Here is a 19,571-nt window from a genome sequence, read left to right on the forward strand (position 1 = left end):
TGCGAACCGCTCCAGCGAGAGCTGGAGATCACGGCTTGAAGAAGCCAACAGCACCACATCATCTGCAAAAAGCAGAGATGCAATGTTGAGGCTACCAAACCATGACCCCCTCAACGCTTCGGCTACGCCTAGAAATTCTGTCCATAAAAGTTATGAACAGAATCGGTGACAAAGGGCAACCTTGGCGGAGTCCAACCCTCACAGGAAACAAATTCGACTTACTGCCGGTACTTACACGGTCAAACGCCTTCTCCAAGTCCACAAAGCACATGTGGACTGGTTGGGCGAACTCCCACGCACCCTCGAGGACCCTGCTGAGGGTGTAGAGCTGGTCCACTGTTCCACGGCCGGGACGAAAACCACACTGCTCCTCCTGAATCCGAGATTCGACTTCCCGATGGACCCTCCTCTCCAGCACCCGTGAATAGACCTTACCTGGGAGGCTGAGGAGTGTGATCCCTCTAAAGTTCTTAAAAAGGGGGACCACCACCCTGGTCTACCAATCCAGAGGCACTGTCCCCAATGTCCACGCGATGCTGCAGAGACGTGTCAACCACGACAGCCCCACAACATCCAGAGCCTTTCGGAACTCCGGGCGGATCTCATCCACCCCCGAGGCCCTGCCACCGAGAAGCTTTCCAACCACTTCAGCGACTTTAACCCCAGAGCCCACCTCAGAGTCCCCAGACCCTGCTTCCTCAAAGGAAGGCGTGTCGGTGGAATTGAGGAGGTCTTCGAAGTATTCTCCCCACCGATTCACGACGTCCCGAGTCGAGGTCAACAGCACCCCATCTCCACTTTACACAGTGTTGATGGCGCACTGCTTTCCTCTCCCGAGACGCCGGATGGTGGACCAGAATTTCCTCGAAGCCGTCCTGGTGAGTGACAAGAATATATTGTCTTTTATTAACAATAGAAAGTTAAAAGTAGAAATTACATCTATTTAGGTAATTACATTGTTCGCACGTCATAATCCGAACGGGACGTTCCAATCTAGCACAAATAACCATGTAAACGAGAGTAACTCTGTCCACCACACATGTAAACGGGTTACCTCAAATGTATCAGAAACCAGAACTCTGACCTTAACCCGAATATTGACTGCATATATGTAAACGTAATCAGTGTTGGCCTATGCAACCTGTTGCATGAACTAAAGAAGCCAGAACAGTCCAATTATAATCGAGTCAGTGCCCTGAGAATGAAATAAATTAGCTGGATGGCTAAGACTATTATTTTGTTGCTTCATCATTCTTCTTGACCTCTCTGTCCCTAAGACACAGTGGACTATAATATCCTACTGCATTGGCTCTAGTCCATTGTTGGAGTCTCTGGCACCAGTGATACAGTGCAGGTAGAACTGAGTGTGTCTGCATGGAGAACTCAAGATCCCTGCCTCACACTGCCACTTGTGGAGTGCCACAGGGGTCAGTTCTCGGGCCAGTCTTTATTACGATACGATATACTTTTATTTTCCCCGTGGGTGATTATGGCTGATCAGACTGATCTATTCCTGAAAGTGTACCTCTCATTGCCCTCAGTCACAACAATTGCTCTCTACTGTATGCTTACCTGGAGGAGAACTGGACTTCCTCCAGTTAAATAACGCCAAAACCGAAGCCATCCAAGTTGGGACCCCCACATCACCACATCAAACTTACTCCTACCCCATCACAAGCATCACTATTTCTGGCCACAACATTCCTATCTCACTCACTGTCACAAACCTCGGTGTCAAATTTGACTCTTGATGGTGGGGGGGGGGCTGGGTTTTGGTGGGTGGCGGGTTTGGGTGGGGTGAGTGGTGGGTCCGAGGGTGGGAGAGGGTGCTGTGGGCCGGTGGGGTGCCTGGTGGGCCTGCCATGCCCCGTTCTGCTGTGTTGGGCTTGGGGCGCGGGCCGTGTTGGGGTGGGGGGCGCTCCTGGGTTTGCTCTCCGACCAGTGGCCTCTGCGGGGCCTGGGGGGGTGGTTCCTTGGTGCTGCAATGGCCTGGGGGGCCCTAGGGGGTTGTGCTTGCTCTGTACTGGCCGGGGTCGACGGCTCCCCTCTTTGGTGGAGATTTTCATGCATGCCAGATCCACCACACCAGCATCTACCGAAATCCTGCGGCCGCCACCAGTTCCCGTTCCGGCGGCACACGTGCTGCGGCCACCACCAGTTCCCGTTCCGACGGCGCACGTCCTGCAGTCGCCACCAGTTCCCGTTCCGGCGGCGCACGTCATCCCGCTGCAGCACCTGGCCTATTCGCCTGTGCCCTCTTCCTGTTCCCGCTGCCATGTTTGACTTTTGTTTGGGACGTCTGGGATCCGTCCCTTGAGGGGGGGTACTGTTATGATTTGTGTCCTGTCTTCCTTGATAGGTTTTGTTTGCACCTGTACTCATCATCCTGTTCTCTTGTGTCATCCAATCCTCTCCCCCAGCCAGGTGTCTCTCGTTGTCTCGTCATTCGGCTTGTATTTAGTTTCCTGGTTTCGTTCAGTCTGGGTTGGATCATTGTCATGGTCACCACTCTTGTGTTTTGTTGTTACTTTTATTTTTGGCCTTTTCCGAACTTTGTTGGTTTTGTTTATTTCGAGTTTTACCCAGTACCCCTGTTAGTGTTTTTGTTAAATAAATTGTCCGTCCGTCCGTCCGTCTTCTTCCGCTTATCCGGGGTCGGGCCGCGGGGGCAGCAGCTTTAGCAGGGAAGCCCAGACTTCCCTCTCCCCAGCCACTTCAGCCAGCTCCTCCGACGGGACCCCAAGGCGTTCCCAGGACAGCCGAGAGACATAGTCTCTCCAGCGTGTCCTGGGTCATCCCCGGGCCTCCCGCCGGTAGGACATGCCCGGAACACTTACCCAGGGAGGCGTCCAAGAGGCATCCGAACCAGATGCCCGAGCCACCTCAACTCTCAATGTGGAGGAGTAGCGGCTCTACGCTGAGTCCCTCCCGGATGACAGACCTTCTCACCCTATCTCTAAGGGAGAGTCCGGCTACCCTGTGGAGGAAACTCATTTCGGCCGCTTGTATCCGGGATCTTGTTGCCTTTCGGCTCAGCTCCTTCTTCACTACAACGGACCGATACAGCATCTGCAGTGATCCGCTTCACATTTGGCTGCGAACAGCTCCAGTGAGAGCTGGAGATCACGAACTCCCACGCACCCTCGAGAACCCTGCTGAGGGTGTAGAACTGGTCCACTGTTCCACGGCCAGGACGAAAACCACACTGCTCCTCCTGAATCCGAGATTCGACCTCCCGACGGACCCTCCTCTCCAGCACACCTGAATAGACCTTACCTGCGAGGCTGAGGAGTGTGATCCCTCTAAAGTTGGAACACACCCTCCAGTCCCCCTTCTTAAAAAGGGGAACCACCACCCCGGTTTGCCAATCCAGAGGCACTGTCCCCGATGTCCACGCGATGCTGCAGAGACGTGTCAACCACGACAGCCCCACAACATCCAGTGCCTTTAGGAACTCCGGGCGGATCTCATCCACCCCCGAGGCCCTGCCACCGAGAAGCTTTCCAACCACCTCAGCGACTTCGACCCCAGAGATAGGAGAGCCCACCTCAGAGTCCCCAGACCCTGCTTCCTCAAAGGAAGGCGTGTCGGTGGAATTGAGGAGGTCTTCGAAGTACTCTCCCCACCGATTCACGACATCCCGAATCGAGGTCAACAGCACCCCATCTCCACTATACACAGTGTTAACGGCGCACTGCTTTCCTCTCCTGAGACACCGGATGGTGGACCAGAATTTCCTCGAAGCTGTCCGGAAGTCGTTTTCCATGGCCTCACCGAACTCCTCCCATGTCCGAGTTTTTGCCTCAGCGACCGCCGAAGCCGCATTCCGCTTGGCCAGCCGGTACTTGTCAGCAGCCTCCGTAGTCCCACAGGCCAAAAAGGCCCAATAGGACGCCTTCTTCAGCTTGACGGCAACCCTCACCGCTGGTGTCCACCAGCAGGTTCGAGGATTGCCGACACGACAGGCACCAACCACCTTACGGCCACAACTCCGATCGGCCGCCTCAACAATGGAAGCGCGGAACATGGTCCACTCGGACTCAATGTCCCCCGCCTCCCCCGGGACAATGGAGAAGCTCTGCCGGAGATGGGCGTTGAAACTCTTTCTGACAGAGGATTCTGCCAGACGTTCCCAGCAGACCTTCACAATACGTTTGGGCCTGTCTGGTCGGACCGGCATCTTACCCCGCCATCGGTGCCAATACACCACCAGGTGGTGATCAGTTGACAGCTCCGCCCCTCTCTTAACCCGAGTGTCCAACACATACGGCTGCAAATCCGATGACACGACTACAAAGTCGATCATCGAACTGTGGCCTCGGGTGTCCTGGTGCCAAGTGCACATATGGACACTCTTGTGCTTGAACATGGTGTTCGTTATGGTCAGTCCGTGGCGAGCACAGAAGTCCAATAACAAAACACTGCTCGGGTTTCGATCGGGGGGGGGCCAAGGCCCCCGCCTTTGGCTGCCACCCAACTCACTGCGCACCCGACCCCTTTGGCCCCTTCCACCGGTGGTGAGCCCATGGGAAGGGGGACCCACGTTGCCTTTTCGGGCTGTGCCCAGCCAACTCCAGAGGGGGATTTTTTAATAGGTTTTCGGTGAACTAATGAATACACACACACACTCGCACGCACGCACATACACATACTCACCCACATACAAAAAAAATTAAAATAGAGAGCAATGATGATGACATGTCAAATCGGTAAAATTACCGAATGAACAATACTGAGCTCTCAAGGGAAAAAAATAAAAATAAAATAAAAATGAATAAATAAATTGTGTCCAGTATTACATGCATCCCTGCTGTGGTTCTCCTGCCTCCCTGCATTTGGGTCCTCCACCCCATTGTGACAGGTCTCTTGAGGTCTCCCTAATTTGTTGGAATTTAGATGTTTCTGGGGTTGGTGAAAGATTCTGGTTGGTAACCTGGTGGGTAGTAGGTGATGTCTGGTCGGTGCTGGATTTCACTTTTCTTTCTTTTCTTTGATCCTTCCTTGGGTCTCCTGACAACCTCATGACTCTATCTGCATTCTGAAGTATTCGGTTTCGATGAAGGGTATAGGATTTTTAATAGGTTTTAGGTGAATTAATGAGTACACACTCACACACACATGCACTCACACACCCGCACATGCACATTCTTATGCACATACTCACGCACATACAAAAAAAAGAAAAGAAAAAAAGAGAGAGAGAGAGAGCAATGATGATGACATGTTGAATCGGTAACATTACCGAATGAACAATACTGAGCTCTCTCTCAATAAATAAATAAATAAATAAATACGACCACATGGCACCTATTTTCCAGACCCTGCGTTGGGTCCCTATCCACTGCTGAAGACACTACAAACGTTGCCTTCTTACGTACCAATGTCTCCATAGTAATTATTTAGCAAGCTTCACAGTCCACGCACCTCCACAAGGAGCCTTTAGTCCTCCAGCACCCACTCCCTCCTCCAGCCCAGGACTAAACTCACCAACATGGGAGACATGGCTTTCCAATAAGTGGCACCACGACTTTGGAATGCACTCCCTGAGTCACTGAGGGCTCCTCAAAATTTGGAGACCTTTTAAAAATGCTTACTAGCTTTTATACCCATTTTTAATCCTGCTTTTTTATTTTAACTTATTTTTTTTTTAACTTTGTTTTTAAACTCTGAAGCACATTGAAAGATCTTTGAAATGTTAAGTGCATTACAAATAAAATATATTATTATTATTATTATAATCATTATTATTATTAATAATAATAATTAAAGTACCTTAAACTGTTGGAGTGTATTCCCTGTGTATCGTCTGCACATTATAAGCAGTGTAAAGTATGTACAGATGGATGATTACATAATCATCATGAACATGGGTGGGTGGGTGTTAAGTGACCTGATAGCAGTTCTCTCCATTGCGTCTGGTGCTTCAGGGGTAGGTTGTTCATCAGCCAGGACTTCTTCTAAACTGTTAACATTAATTGCCATAAAGTTTTTCTGGTCAGAGGTGCCAAAGGTTACTGCCTTGGTCGTGCAGAGCGCATTCTGAGAGTGTGATCCTGAATAATTAGTGAAAAACAAAACACATGTACAATTGTGTATCACAATTATGATTTGGGTATATTTCATTTAAATTGACCTTAACCTACAGTATTCACAGTAAAAGTGTAAGGCAGAGTGTGGAGAGCAGGACGCAGAGGACTTTTGAGAGGTGCAGCAGTGTAAGAGAGAAAATGTATGTAAATGTGGGAAGCATAAATTGGATACATCTAGTAACACCATGATTATCCAAAGTTTGGATACATGGGCTGTATATCAATGCTCTAAACTAAACACAGTTAGTGAGGTCAGAAACTGAAATTTGCTGACCAAGTAACAGGGGTTTTCGCTACAAAACCTCTGTTGCATGCGCAGAAAAAAAATATTTCAATATCAAAGCATCATCATGAGGCATAACACATTGAGAAGGCAATATTGGTGAAGCACTTTCTACTACTCTGCCCTACACTTTGAAAACTTGTGAGTTTAGAGAACAACATACGCGCTAAGCGAGCCAGTGGGTGACATTTGTTGTCCTCTGCCTCGTTGGCAACTGAAATGAAGAAATTTAGAAAATGTAATTAGGTATATTTTACTGGTTATGATAAATGCATTTATTTCAAACATGTATACAAAAAAATAATAATAATAACATTTAAATTAAATTAAATTAAATTAAATTAAATAAATAAAAAACTTCAACAACACAAAGCACTTACACCTTCGGAAAAGGAGTAGGAAGAAGTATAAACTTTTTTATTTCCTACCCTTTTACAAATTATAGCCTATACAAGTACAATCCCAACTGTTATAAATCCACGTGAAAAAAACATGAACATAATATACCAATTATATCCTTATAAATGAATAACACAAACATACTACAAAAGACAATCACTCGTATAAATACAAAACTTTGTATACAATTATTTTCAGCTTTGTTTATACCTACATCTCAGTCATTATATCCAACATTATTTATAATCCCTATTGCCTTTTTTTAAATCTTACAATTTCAATTTCAATTTCAATTTTATTCCAGACTCAGGGTCCACTCTTAAAAACAACCAAAACAACCAAAACAACCCCCCCCCCCCCCCCCCCCAAAAAAAAATAATAACATCCAAAGATTAAGAAAAATAACACATTAAGAAGACAGGCATACCAGTGTTTCCATATGTTTGACTGGTAGCGAATTGCACTCCATCCTATATTCGTGAGTGACACCCAAATTTCATTTTGAGACTTTTTCAGTCTACCAATAAAACTATACATTAAAGTTCTTAGTACAGCTTGCAAAGTGTTCACTCGTGCAGAGACAAACATCTCAGTTTCACTAGTCCATCGTGGCCTTCTTAAAAGCACTCGCAGAGCATCATTATAGGCCGCCTGAAGCCTATACATACCAGCTTTTTTATAACTATGCCAAAGGTGAGCTGTATACAAAGGTGTACAAAATGATTTAAACAGGAACAACTACATCATCAGAACATGAACCAAACTTGCTCAGTTGTGTATTAGCCTGGGCATACAATATCCTACACTGTCTGTAGATATCATCATCATCATCTGCCATATTGACAGTGATGATGTGTCCAAGATATTTCACCTTACACGTTACATTTAATTTCACATTTAACAAATAAAAATCAGGATAGTTCATGTGCTTGTCCTCCTTAGTTCCACAAATCATGATCACACTCTTAGTCGTGTTGTACTTGATGTAAAATAGCTCACCATAGTCTGCACAGATGTTAATAAGCTGCTGTAGGCCAGCAGAGTTCGGGCTAAACATAATTAAATCGTCAGCATACAGTAAATGATTCACAAGCAAATTTCCAGCAAAACAACCAGTTTTACATGTCCTAAGCCTTATTGAGAAATCATCTATATACAGGTTTGATAAAATTGGGGACAAAATCCCACCCTGCCTGACTCCGTTGCTAACCCTAAATGGGGCAGACACAGCATCCCCCCACTTAACCTGCATAGTTTGCTTACTGTACCAGTAAATCAACAAGCGCACAATGTATTTGGGAACACCTTTGTATCAGCTTCATAAACAGCTTTTGGTGATTCACCCTCTCAAATGCTTTAGAAGCGTCCAAGAAACACATAAAAACTGATGAGTTTTGCCGTTTGTATTTTTGAAAAATCTCTTTTAATGCATAAACACACATGTCTGAGCCCATCATAGCCTTAAACCCAAACTGATTATCTGTAGATTTTATTAAATGTTATATCCTGTCCAAGAGGATTGTTTCCAGAATTTTTGACACAATGCTGGCCAGAGCTATCGTTCTATAATTGTCAGAATTGCCAACCATCCCAGGTTTATCTTTTATGACAGGAACCAATAATACAGTTAACATTGGGTCAGGTAGGAACCCATATAGGAGGAAAGCTGTAAGGCAGATGGAAAGCAGAGGTGCTAAGCTAGCACTTGCGAACTTTAGATGTTCAGCTGTAACCCCATCCTGCCCACATGCTTTATTGTCAGCCAGTTCAGTAACAGCTTTGTGGATTTCATTTGGCGTAATTACATCTGCATGGTCAACATCACACAGATCATAAGACTCATGCGGAAGACAGTTAAACAATCTACTGTGTTGCTGACGCCACAGCTCTAAGATGTTATCAACTCCAGAGGTGCCATCTATTGCACATTGCAGAGAAGTTTTACTGGCAGTCATATGTTTTACCTCCTTCCAAAAGGCATAAGTGTTGTTACATGAAATTTTCCTCGTTAAAGAGTCAGCTTTCATGCAATATCTGAATTAAGATCACCAATAATAAACACATTAAAAAATATATTATCCTGAACAAACAAATTTATAAATGCAAGCCTATTAAGATACTCTGTTTCATTGTTATGGCACTCATGTGGCATGTACACATTTAAAATAAGGCATTCCTTACAATTTAGTGTTAGGTGAATTCCAATAAATACATTAATAAAGGAGTAAATTTTTTGGATGGCAACATGTCCAGGAACACGCCCTCGTATTATACCATCCCCGATGTCCACACAAGACTCTCCAGTCCCATGAAAGTTCTGATTTACTGAATTCTAACCTTCCAAGTCCTGCTTAGTCAAAAATGTCTCTTGCAAACACAGCACGTCACATTTACTCAACAGGTGCTCCACAATAACTCTGCGAGCTATTGCCTCTGCACTCTGCCCCAAGCGCAGGCCATGGCAGTTGTAAGAGACAACTTTTAGGTCCATGCCAAGTTTACTCTGCCTTTGTGCCACAGGACAATGAAGCACCGCTTGACTGCGCACTCATCCCAGCTCCATGATAGCCAAGAGCTGTTTTGCTACGTGACTCAAAAAAACGCCGCACGTGAGTGCTGATTGGCCAAATCTCCAGGTTATGCATCTCCTCCACTTTCTTGCACTCAGCTGTTACTTTGAACGAGGCAAATCTACCATTAGCATTGGATATCTTAAAGCATTTCACCTCCCGGCGAAGTTGTCCTTGAAGATATTCGTCAAGTGTCTGTGCTTCCAAGTCAGGTGAGAATTTAGATGCGAAAACACTCACCATTTTTGTTGACACAGTTTTGATGTGACTCACTACTCCTGTGCCCACAATAGCCACCCGCCGTGACTTTCCCGCACCAGATACAGCAAGGCGTGCTCCCAACTTTACCACTCCCAGCAGTTGCTTCCCTCTTTTAACAACAGTTGACCACTTAGGAGAACCAGGGAGATGAGAACTTTCCCCCTTGTGGCTTCCTTGTCCGCCGCCTGCGAGGACTCCACCCTCTTCGCTCTCGCTGGGACAAGCAGCAGCACCACTGTTGGTCGTTGTCACCTGCCTGGATCCAGCAGCCGCCAAGTCACAGGAAGGGCCGGCGCCGCAGAGAGCATCCAGCACCGCTGGTCCACATACAGCCAGGCGGTCACGCCATGGCACGATCGCAACAGCACCAGCACTTTCCAGACTTTCCACACGGCGGCTCACATTTGCCGTGATCACATGGACATCCGCGCACACATTCGTTTGGGCCTTTAGCGTGCTCCGCATGGCACATACGTCCGCCTCAATCTGCTCCATTCTCTTGAGTAAGCTGCAAACATCCATGTTTGAGAAAGTCACGGGGGGCAAGTCATCCAAGTAGTGGGATACAAATCGCGGGACATTTTCCCCACATTCATTTAAAATTTTCAAGCAACTCTTGATGTTATAAACATCCTTTTGGGCTCCCTTGTGCGAAATATTACGCCGAGTTGTTGGACACAGTTCAAATGAAACTTTCTTAGATGCCTCAATCCAATCGGTGTCAAATGTGTTTACCGCCAACAAGACGATTTCATCTTGGCTCAAAGTCCTCGATTTTACAACAAGGAAGTTTAAGAGCTCGTCCTCTACAATTACTTTACCATCCACAGTCTGATAGACTTCAGGTTTAAGTCTTGTAAAAGGACTTGGGGCACATTGTGCAGCACCAGCCGCCATCTTCTGTGAGAGTTGCTACTTTGCTTTTTGGAGAAAATGTTCTCCTCGGCTATTTTTGAGTGACTTTTATTTTCAAAGTAGAGATCGGTATGTGGTGTGTGCCAGCACCTTCGCTCGATGGCAGCATTGCCTTCCTTACACAATGGTTGTAAATTATTTTTGTAAGTATTTCCCCACACCTCCACACAATATGTTATATATGGTAAAAATAGTGCACAATAAAGGGTATGTAATAATTTATGATCCAGAATGTGTTTTACTTTCCCCAATAATACAGTACACTTCGATAGTTTTGTGCCAATGTGTATCACATGAGATTTCCAGCAGATTTTATGGTCCAAGATTACTCCAAGAAATTTGATTTCATATATTCTTTCTATTTGTGTATTTTCTATTACCAGATCTACATGGTAATCAGTTTTATGTCTACCAAATATCACGCGGGAGAACGGGTCCTTCACCATCGGCATCCGCGAGGTTCCCCGCAGGCGCGCGGGCCGGGCCAGCGCTTGTTCTGCGGTTGGAGACTGGAGGCACCTCGCTTTCGATCGATGCAGCGATGCTCAGAATGAGACAGGTGTGTTACATCTTACAACAAAGTATATAATGCATGCAAAGTATGCAATTCACATTTTTTAATTACAAGTGCGCTAACTCTGCTGGAAGCTAGTTATGTCACACGATCAAGCTATTGCAGACCTTGAGCGCCCGGCTAATGACCACAAAGAGAAGCTAACTAGCCTCGAGGCTACTGTTGTGATGCTGATGAATCTCGCTGACTCTCTAGTGAAAAAATGTGAGGACTTGGAAGGCCGTTCTCGACTGAATAATGTAAGTGTGGTTCATGCTAAACCTGCAGACGGGAATCTCCCTCTGCCTTTTTTCGTCAGAGTCAATATGTTTCAACAACGCAACGGAATCCTGCGCAGGGCTGGTGAAATGTCTCCTCTTCATTACAGTGGGAAGAGGATTTCTATTTTTCCAGACTTTACTACTGCAGTTGCAACGAAACGGTCCGCATTTGCCAAAGTGAAAAAAGAGCGTCACTCGTTCCAAGGTGTTAGGTTTGGTCTTTTCTACCCGGCTGTGCTGCGGATTACACTTCCAAATGGTAAAATTCAGAAGTTTGAGGACCCATTGCTTGCCATGGATTTTGTGGAGAAGAATATAAAGAACGTGGTGGCTCCAGACTCCATTTGAATAGTTGGACTGTGATCGACATATTTAAGACTGACGGAACATTCAAATGGGATTGCTATAACTCTTGGAGGTATGGTTAACTGTTAAGATTATTATTATTTTATATTTTTTTCTTTTTTCTTCCCCCTTTTGTTATGGGATTTTTTTTATTTTATGTTTCAATCTGTATGTCATTACATGGCACTCTCATGCTAGATGATGAGTAGTTACTAATGTTAAAAGTGCATTTTCAGTATTTTAAACTTGATTTTATTTATTTATTACCATAATTGCCATTTATTTATTTTAAGTTATCCATTTATTATAGATATTACAGATAGTTTTATGAATCAGAGTTGGTCCCTTTTATTTGTCATCAGATTATCTCTGACCACAATGGCAGATATGTCATCATCACAGGCCAAATTCACAATCTACATGTTACATTAGCGAATGTCTATGCACCTAACTGTAACAATGAAGTTTTTTTTAGGCGTTTCTTCTCGCTTCTGCCAGAAATATCAGCACATTATTTGATATTAGGGGGGAGGTTTTAATTGTTGGCTTGATTCCAAATTGGATCGATCCTCTTCTAGGCCAGCGTTGCCCTCTCGATTGGCCAAAACCATTCAGTTTTTTATGCTGGAGTTTGCAGTATCTTATGCATGCTGATTTCTAAATCCTTCAAAAAAGAAGTACTCTTTTTTTTTTTTTATCGGTACATCATCATTCACTCGTATTGACCTCTTACTTATTAATAGGTTTTTATAATTTTTGTCTTTGTGTAGATATGATGCTATTGTTCTTTCTGATCATGCTCCACTTTTAATGAATATTAAACTGGGTACATTATTTTCCGAGCGTCCGCTATCAAATGATCATTTCATTGCCTTCATTTTAAAACAGATATATTTCTTTCTATCTGTCTTAGACTATCACTAAAACACCAGGCATTTCTGCTTCACTTCTATGGGAATCACTAAAGGCCTTCATTAGGGGTGAGATAATTTCTTACGTTCACTATGAGAATAAATTAAGAAATGAAAAGTTGGTTAATCTTAGGCAACAAATTTCACAACTTGATATATATGCATCTCTGCTTCCCCAAATGTATACAAAGAGTGCCCATTACTACAATCGGAATTTGATGTGCTTATGACCAATCGCACTACGGAACTCTAGTTGCAGTCTAAAGGCACAGTTTTTTGAACACGGTGATAAGGCTAGCAACTTACTAGCACACCGAATTTGTCAAGTGTCTGCTTCAAGACAAGTTATCCAGGTTCGAACAGATACAGGTGTGACAACGGATCCATCTCAGATTAACCTTGCCTTTGAGGAATTTTATAGGTCTTTGTACTCATCTGAATTTAAACCGGTGAATGCTGACCTTGTTAACTTTTTCGCTAATTTGGATGTATCTATTGTTGATCAGGAGACTACTGTTAACCTGGGACAACCTATTTCTCTGGTGGAACTTAATGTAGCCGTGCAGTCTGTTCAGGGAGGCAAGTGTCCTGGCTCAGATGGGTACCCCTCAGATTTCTAAAAAAAAAAAAAATAATTGGGAAAAACTTGCACTGTTACTTTTATACATGTATAATGAGGCTTTTGCTCTCTGAATTCTTCTTCTCTTGAAAAAGGACAAAGACCCGGTCTCTTGCTCCTTTTATCGTCCTATTAGCCTTTTAAATGTAGATTTCAAGTTATTATCTAAAGTATCTCTTTGTCTTGAGCCTGTTCTGACCACTGCAATTCATTCAGACCAGACTGGGTTTGTTCAAAATAGATATTCTTTCTCTAATATTAGCCGTCTTTCTAATATTATTTACAATAAATCTTCCGATAGCACTCAAGAAGCCTTAATTTCTCTCGATGCCAAAAAGGCTTTTGACCAAGTAGAGTGGTCATATCTGTTTTATAGCATACAGCGTTATGGTCTGGAAGCGAAGGTTTCACTTTACGCTGATGACTTACTTTTATTTGTTTCGAATTTGCAAACTTCTATCCCTGCTATCCTACAGTTGCTTTCAAATTTTGGCCGGTTGTCAGGGTACAAACTGAATTTGGGTAAAAGCGAGTTGTTCACTATCAATGTAACTCTTTGTCTAGCTTTCCTTATAAAGTAGCTGTCCATAGTTTTACATATCTTGGAATCCAAATTACACATAATCCGGAGAATTTATTTAAGGCAAACATCTCTCCCTTGTTTTTGAAAGTTAAAGAGGATTTTGAGCGCTGGTCCTTACTTAAGTTTTCTTTGGTGGCTCATATTAATTGTGTGAAGATGAATGTTATTCCCTGGTTTTTGTATCTTTTTCAATGTGTTCAAATTTTCTTGACCAGTTCCTTCTTCAGTCGCTTGGATTCTCTTTTTTCAGACTTTCTTTGGGAGGGGAAGGTTCCTAGATTATCGAGACAACACTCACAAAGACCTAAATTGTTAGGGGGAATCGCTCTACCTAATTTTAGATATTATTATTGGGCATCTAATATTTTTAAGAGTTTTCATGTCTTGGCTTCAAAGTGGCATTCCCTCCCCTTCTGATTGGTTAGTTATGGAGGCAAACTCTCTAAAGCCTGTCTCACTCAGGGCTCTGTTATATTCACCGATCCAATCTTCACTAGCTGTTTATACAAAGAATAAAATAGTTAAAACTTCACTTAAAATCTGGCCACAATTTTGGCGCTACTTTGGTCTAAAAATTTTATCTCCATATGCGCCTATTATCATAGACAAAACGTTTGTGGTTTAGGCAAACCTTGGTATTCAGACTTTTAAGGGCTTTCTTATCGACAATGTTTTTGCCTCCGCTCAAACTCTTTAAACTCGACCAAGAGGCCCTGGGAGGAGGACATAGAAGAAGCTATTCCTGATGAGCTCTGGTCACATATTTTAACACGGGTACACAAGTCATCCTTATGTGCGAAACATTCGCTTATTCAGTGTAAGATTGTGCATCGTGTTTATTACACCAAAGCTTGTCTCTCTAAAATCTATAGTACTATTTCCCCTGTCTGTGACAAGTGCCAACAATCTCCTCCAAATCTCATACATATGTTTTGGTTATGCCCTCAGCTCAGTAGTTTTTGGACTGAAGTGTTTGTCATGATATCAAATGTGGTTGGCTGAAGAATTTTCCCTAATTCTCTGAGTGCTTTATTTGGGGGGTTTTCAGGTCCAACTCCATAATGTTCCTCCCAGAAAAATTGTATATCTTTTATGACTATTGTAGCAAGGAGGTTGATTTTACTTAAATGTGAATCACCCCGACCACCTGCTTTTATTCATTGGCTTAGGGATCTCCTTTATTTCCCTTTCTGTGTGTAATTTTATTTATGTATGTGTATATGAACATTTTGTGTCATTATTTTTCTTGCTATATACTTTTGATTTTGTGGGTACAAAATTGATCAGTGTTGAAAAGGCTTTATTTATGTCTTATATTTTGACGTGATTGGAGTCTGTTTTGTGTTCTATGTTTTATGGAGAGATGTACAGTTTATCTTTTATTTTATATTGTTATAGATATGTATGGCTTTGCAATTTTGGTTAGAAACCAAATAAACAAAGTTAAAAAATAAAAAATACAGCACATCCAGAACTGTGCTGCCCAGGTCCTGATGAGGAGGTGAAAATATGACTGCATCACCCCGGTCCTAAAATCCCTCCACTGGTCGCCAATTCAATACAGAATACATTATAAAATCTGCACACACAAATGCATTCATCAAACTGCCCCTAAATACCTCAATGAATCACCCTCCACAATGCCACACGACCCCTCCGCTCCTCCTCCTCCACCGGCTGTCTTCACCAGCCTAGGTCCAGACTCTCTACCATGGGCGACAGGGCCTTCCAGTCTCCCCGCGGCTCTGGAAGTTTTTAAAAAAGGCCTCAAGACCTTTCTTTTTAAAAAGGCTTATTAATTAATTTTTTTCTGCTATATTTTACGTTTTTTAATCGTTTTATTTATTGTAATTTGTATTAACCTTTCCCTGTACCAATTTGAGATTTCTTTGGAAATGTAAAGTGCATTACAAATTAAATGTATTATTATTATTATTATTATTTCTTTGAACGACGTTGAATGCTTTTATTTTGTTAAGTTCTCGGATGCGCATTGATTGTAAAGTGACACTGCAAGCCAGAGCCGCTCTGCTCAGTCTGCTGCAAGCGAGCTAAGAAAGAGCACGACTGTGTGTTACACTTGAGCTATTTTCTGGAGTTGCTGAATAAAATACGCCTCATATCTAAAGATCAAGAAGCTTGGGGTCACTCCAACTGACAAAACAGCGTCCATTTGGCTCTCACAGGGTTTGAGAGTGCCACGGATACCTCTTGAAGAGCTGGAGCAACCAAGCTCATTGCTAATGGCTAACCAAATGAACTCTGTCAAAGCAGGGAGCAGGTGCAAGTGCAACACAGTCCAAATGGCTCCTCCACGGTAACATTCTGCCTCTTAAGCCTTGTGTGTTTTATCTACAGTGTAGTACAGTGCATTTCTATTGGATAATTTTGACATGGATGGTTCTGCTGCGTCGCCACTGGAATTCCCTTCAGTAGAGGCTTTCCAAATAAGGGGCGGTCGTCAATCGAGCCGTTAAAGGCACTTTTAAGTTAATGTGAAATTAATGCGATGTGGCAGTAAGTAGTAAGGAATACGACTGACTGGAAACACTTTAATTGAAACAATAATTGGAACTGTGATTGAAGCAACAATAAAGTTCCACTGAAAATCACGTCCATGGAAGCACACAGTCACCAGCCTGGAACCAAAACTGATAATGGGTGAGCCGTTAGCTGCACACAGGGACGGTCCGCTGCTACTGGCCGCCTTGTCCGCGGCGGTGAGTGTAAGCAGGCTAACTTGCGACCCGCAGTCCACCAGGAAACGTCTCCCTGATGACGAGTCTGTAATGAAGAGCAGCTCGCTTTCATTGCCGGCGCCCACAGCCGCTATGGAACGCCGGTGTTGGAGTTTCCCGGAGCTTTGAAGGTGCAGGGGGGAACACAACGCCTAGCCTTGACGCCGAACCGCTGGTGGAAGAAACAGAGAGCCTTATCGCGCCGCTTCCGTGTCACCACTCCGGCCACCACCGTCGAGCCCGCGTCCGGCGTCACCTCCAGGAGGTGATCGGCTGCCACACTTTGCACGGCGAGTCGTCTCGTTGCCAGCAACACTCGATCCGCTTCTTCGGCCAAGGCCCGATAATCGCGGGACGCCAGGCAAGCGGAGTTAGCCAACACCGCGCGTACCGTAGGCGGTAGCTGTCGGAGGAAAATGTGCGGGAAAACGAATCTGCCTTCATCCGAGCCTAACAGCGACAGCATCTTGTCCATGAAGACCACTGCTGTGCCATCGCCCAACCCGGGCAGGGAAAGGAGTCTGTCTGCTCGCTCCGAGTCCGACAAACTGAACATCCTGAGCAGAAGTTGTTTGAGCGCGGCGTATTTCCCGCTCTGTGGAGGTGCGCGCAATAGCTGCATAGCACGACGTGAAGTCAGTTGGTCGAGGGCCGCCACGACCATGTAATACCTTGGCTCATCAGCGGTTATTCCTCGTAAGTGGAAAAGCGCTTCAACATGCTGAAACCACGAGGCCGGGTCGCTCTGCCAGAATTCCGGCAGCCTCTCGGTAGCGGCGTCGGCTGCAAGTTACGGGAGTTGGGGCGACATGGCAGAGGAGGACACCTCTTCATCCTCTGTTCGAAACATTTTCAACGTCAGGGTCACCAATGTGGCAGTAGTAAGGAGCGTATACGACTGACTGGAAACACGTCTTTATTTATCAACTGCCAACAACAGAATGGCGAATATTGCGCCAACAAACATTCATATCAAACACGCCCCCTGCTGTATGCCTACTGGGTGAGAGGCATGGTCCTAACGTCCACCACAGCGATACCTTAATCCAATCCCTTAATATATATATATATATATATATATATATATATATATATATATATATATATATATATATATATATATATATATATATTAGGATTTAGTGTCTTCATTTAGTTTGCAAAACGTCTTTTCCCATTAAATTAAAAAACACAATGATAATAATTCAAAATGTCTAATATAGCCGTTCAGGATTTAGGAACCCAACTTTTAAGTGCAATATGAGGCAGAAACATTCTTATTTTTACATGGTTCATGTGTAAAATAACAAGGTATTAATGACTTAAAGTTGTGTTCCTATAATCTAAACAGATAAATTTGATATTTTGAGATTATTTATTTACTTTTTTAATGGGCAAAAGTGTTATATAAAATAAATGAAGACAAAGTTCTATTTATCTTTTCTTTTTTGGTAACACTTTATAATAGGGTTTGTTTTTTGTTTGTAAAGTCGTGATGAGCAAAAGTTAACTCATATTGAAGTACAGCAATTTGCAACTATTGAAGAATTATGAACTATTAATTTCCAAATATTAACTCATTTCAGAAATACCATTACTAATAAATAAAAATGCATATGAAATCATGGATGTGTTAAATGGAAAGAACATTTATTTACACCCACACATACAAATATATATATATATATATATATATATATGTGTCAGTTGATTAAAATTTTTAATCGCATGACTTCAATAATTAACTGACTATTAATCGCACATTTTGCATCTCAATTCATAGCTAAATTTATAATAAAGTGTACAATATTTTTTCCCAATTTGTCATACTCTTATTAACATAAAAGTGTGAAGAACTGTTAACGTAATAGAAATATGGTTGCATTTTTTAGTCATTGAATCAGTAATTTCTAGAGGTGTAACGGTTTTTGTAGTGGTCCCGAACGCCACGGTTCGGTACATACACTCAAAATGATGAATACGCAACTTCAATGCAGTATCCACACTCCAAACCAGGTGGTAGTAATGCGCCAAAATCAGTTTGCCAATTGACAGTATTTTTTATATATTTTTTTTTTAACACACACAAAGAAAAAAACGTCATGACAACAAACGGACATGATCGTTTTTTTCCCCCACACTCGATAAATGGTCATTTGCATGTGCGTTTGTTTACATACTGTATGTCAGTAATATTCACTCACAACGCTTTTTGCGTCTCATGGCAAACAGGTTTGAGTCGGCACTCACAAACGCAGCGCGCATACACACATACTAGGAGTGGACCTGTGGAGCTAGCTAGGCACTTTTTTCATACTATTTCATTGCTTTTGGATGAATGGATCGATGTTTTTGTGCTATCAGTATCGCCAGGAGCTTAAAGAGACTGGCGACCGGCGTGAGATCGAGATAGAACGAGACCATCGTACAGAGTCTCTCAAGATCTCATGTGCAAATACAGTGACGAAGCTTACAGCTCGTGCATTATATAAGACTTATTCAATTTGTTTTCTTTTAGGAGAGGATTGATTAGATCACTTGGAAAACGACCTTTGTTGAGCCAATTTTTTATATTAGAAAACCACAAACAAACAAAATAAGAGTATAAAGAAATATTGATGGATTTATGATAAATATGGAAAGATTATTTATCACATCAAAACAAAAGGTTAAGTATGTCTGTGGTGACTTCAATATAGATATGCTGAATCCATCCAAGCATAGTTTAACAGATGATTTTATTGAAATGATGTATGGTATGAGCCTTTTCCCAACAATCACAAAACCAGGCCAAATAACATCCCACTGTGCAATATTGATTGATAATATATTTACAAACAATATGGGAAACAATATGATAAGTGGTTTGTTATTGAATGACATTAGCGATCACCTGCCTGTCTTTTCAATTTATGAGTGCATTTATAAGAAGAGAAAATTAAAGCAAATTAAGTACAGGAGATTAAGAACTCAGGATCCAATTTGTGCTTTTAGGAATGAGTTATTGAACTGGAATTGGAGTAG

The 19,571-nt window shown here is 43.1% G+C and overlaps 1 protein-coding gene across 1 annotated transcript in view; it reads right to left on the reverse strand.

Moving 5' to 3' along the window:
- Window positions 1-19,571, reverse strand: part of LOC144040099 (dual specificity calcium/calmodulin-dependent 3',5'-cyclic nucleotide phosphodiesterase 1C-like) — a 141,405-nt gene that overhangs the window by 112,992 nt on the left and 8,842 nt on the right. The window contains exons 2-3 of the mRNA XM_077553919.1: window positions 6,536-6,586; window positions 5,891-6,053 (exon numbers count right to left, since the gene is read on the reverse strand). Of these exons, the coding sequence (XP_077410045.1) occupies window positions 5,891-6,053; window positions 6,536-6,586 (214 nt within the window). The remainder of the gene's footprint in view (window positions 1-5,890; window positions 6,054-6,535; window positions 6,587-19,571) is intronic.

The sequence above is a fragment of the Vanacampus margaritifer genome, chromosome 20 (assembly GCF_051991255.1).
Source record: "Vanacampus margaritifer isolate UIUO_Vmar chromosome 20, RoL_Vmar_1.0, whole genome shotgun sequence".
In the NCBI taxonomy this organism is placed as follows: domain Eukaryota; kingdom Metazoa; phylum Chordata; class Actinopteri; order Syngnathiformes; family Syngnathidae; genus Vanacampus; species Vanacampus margaritifer.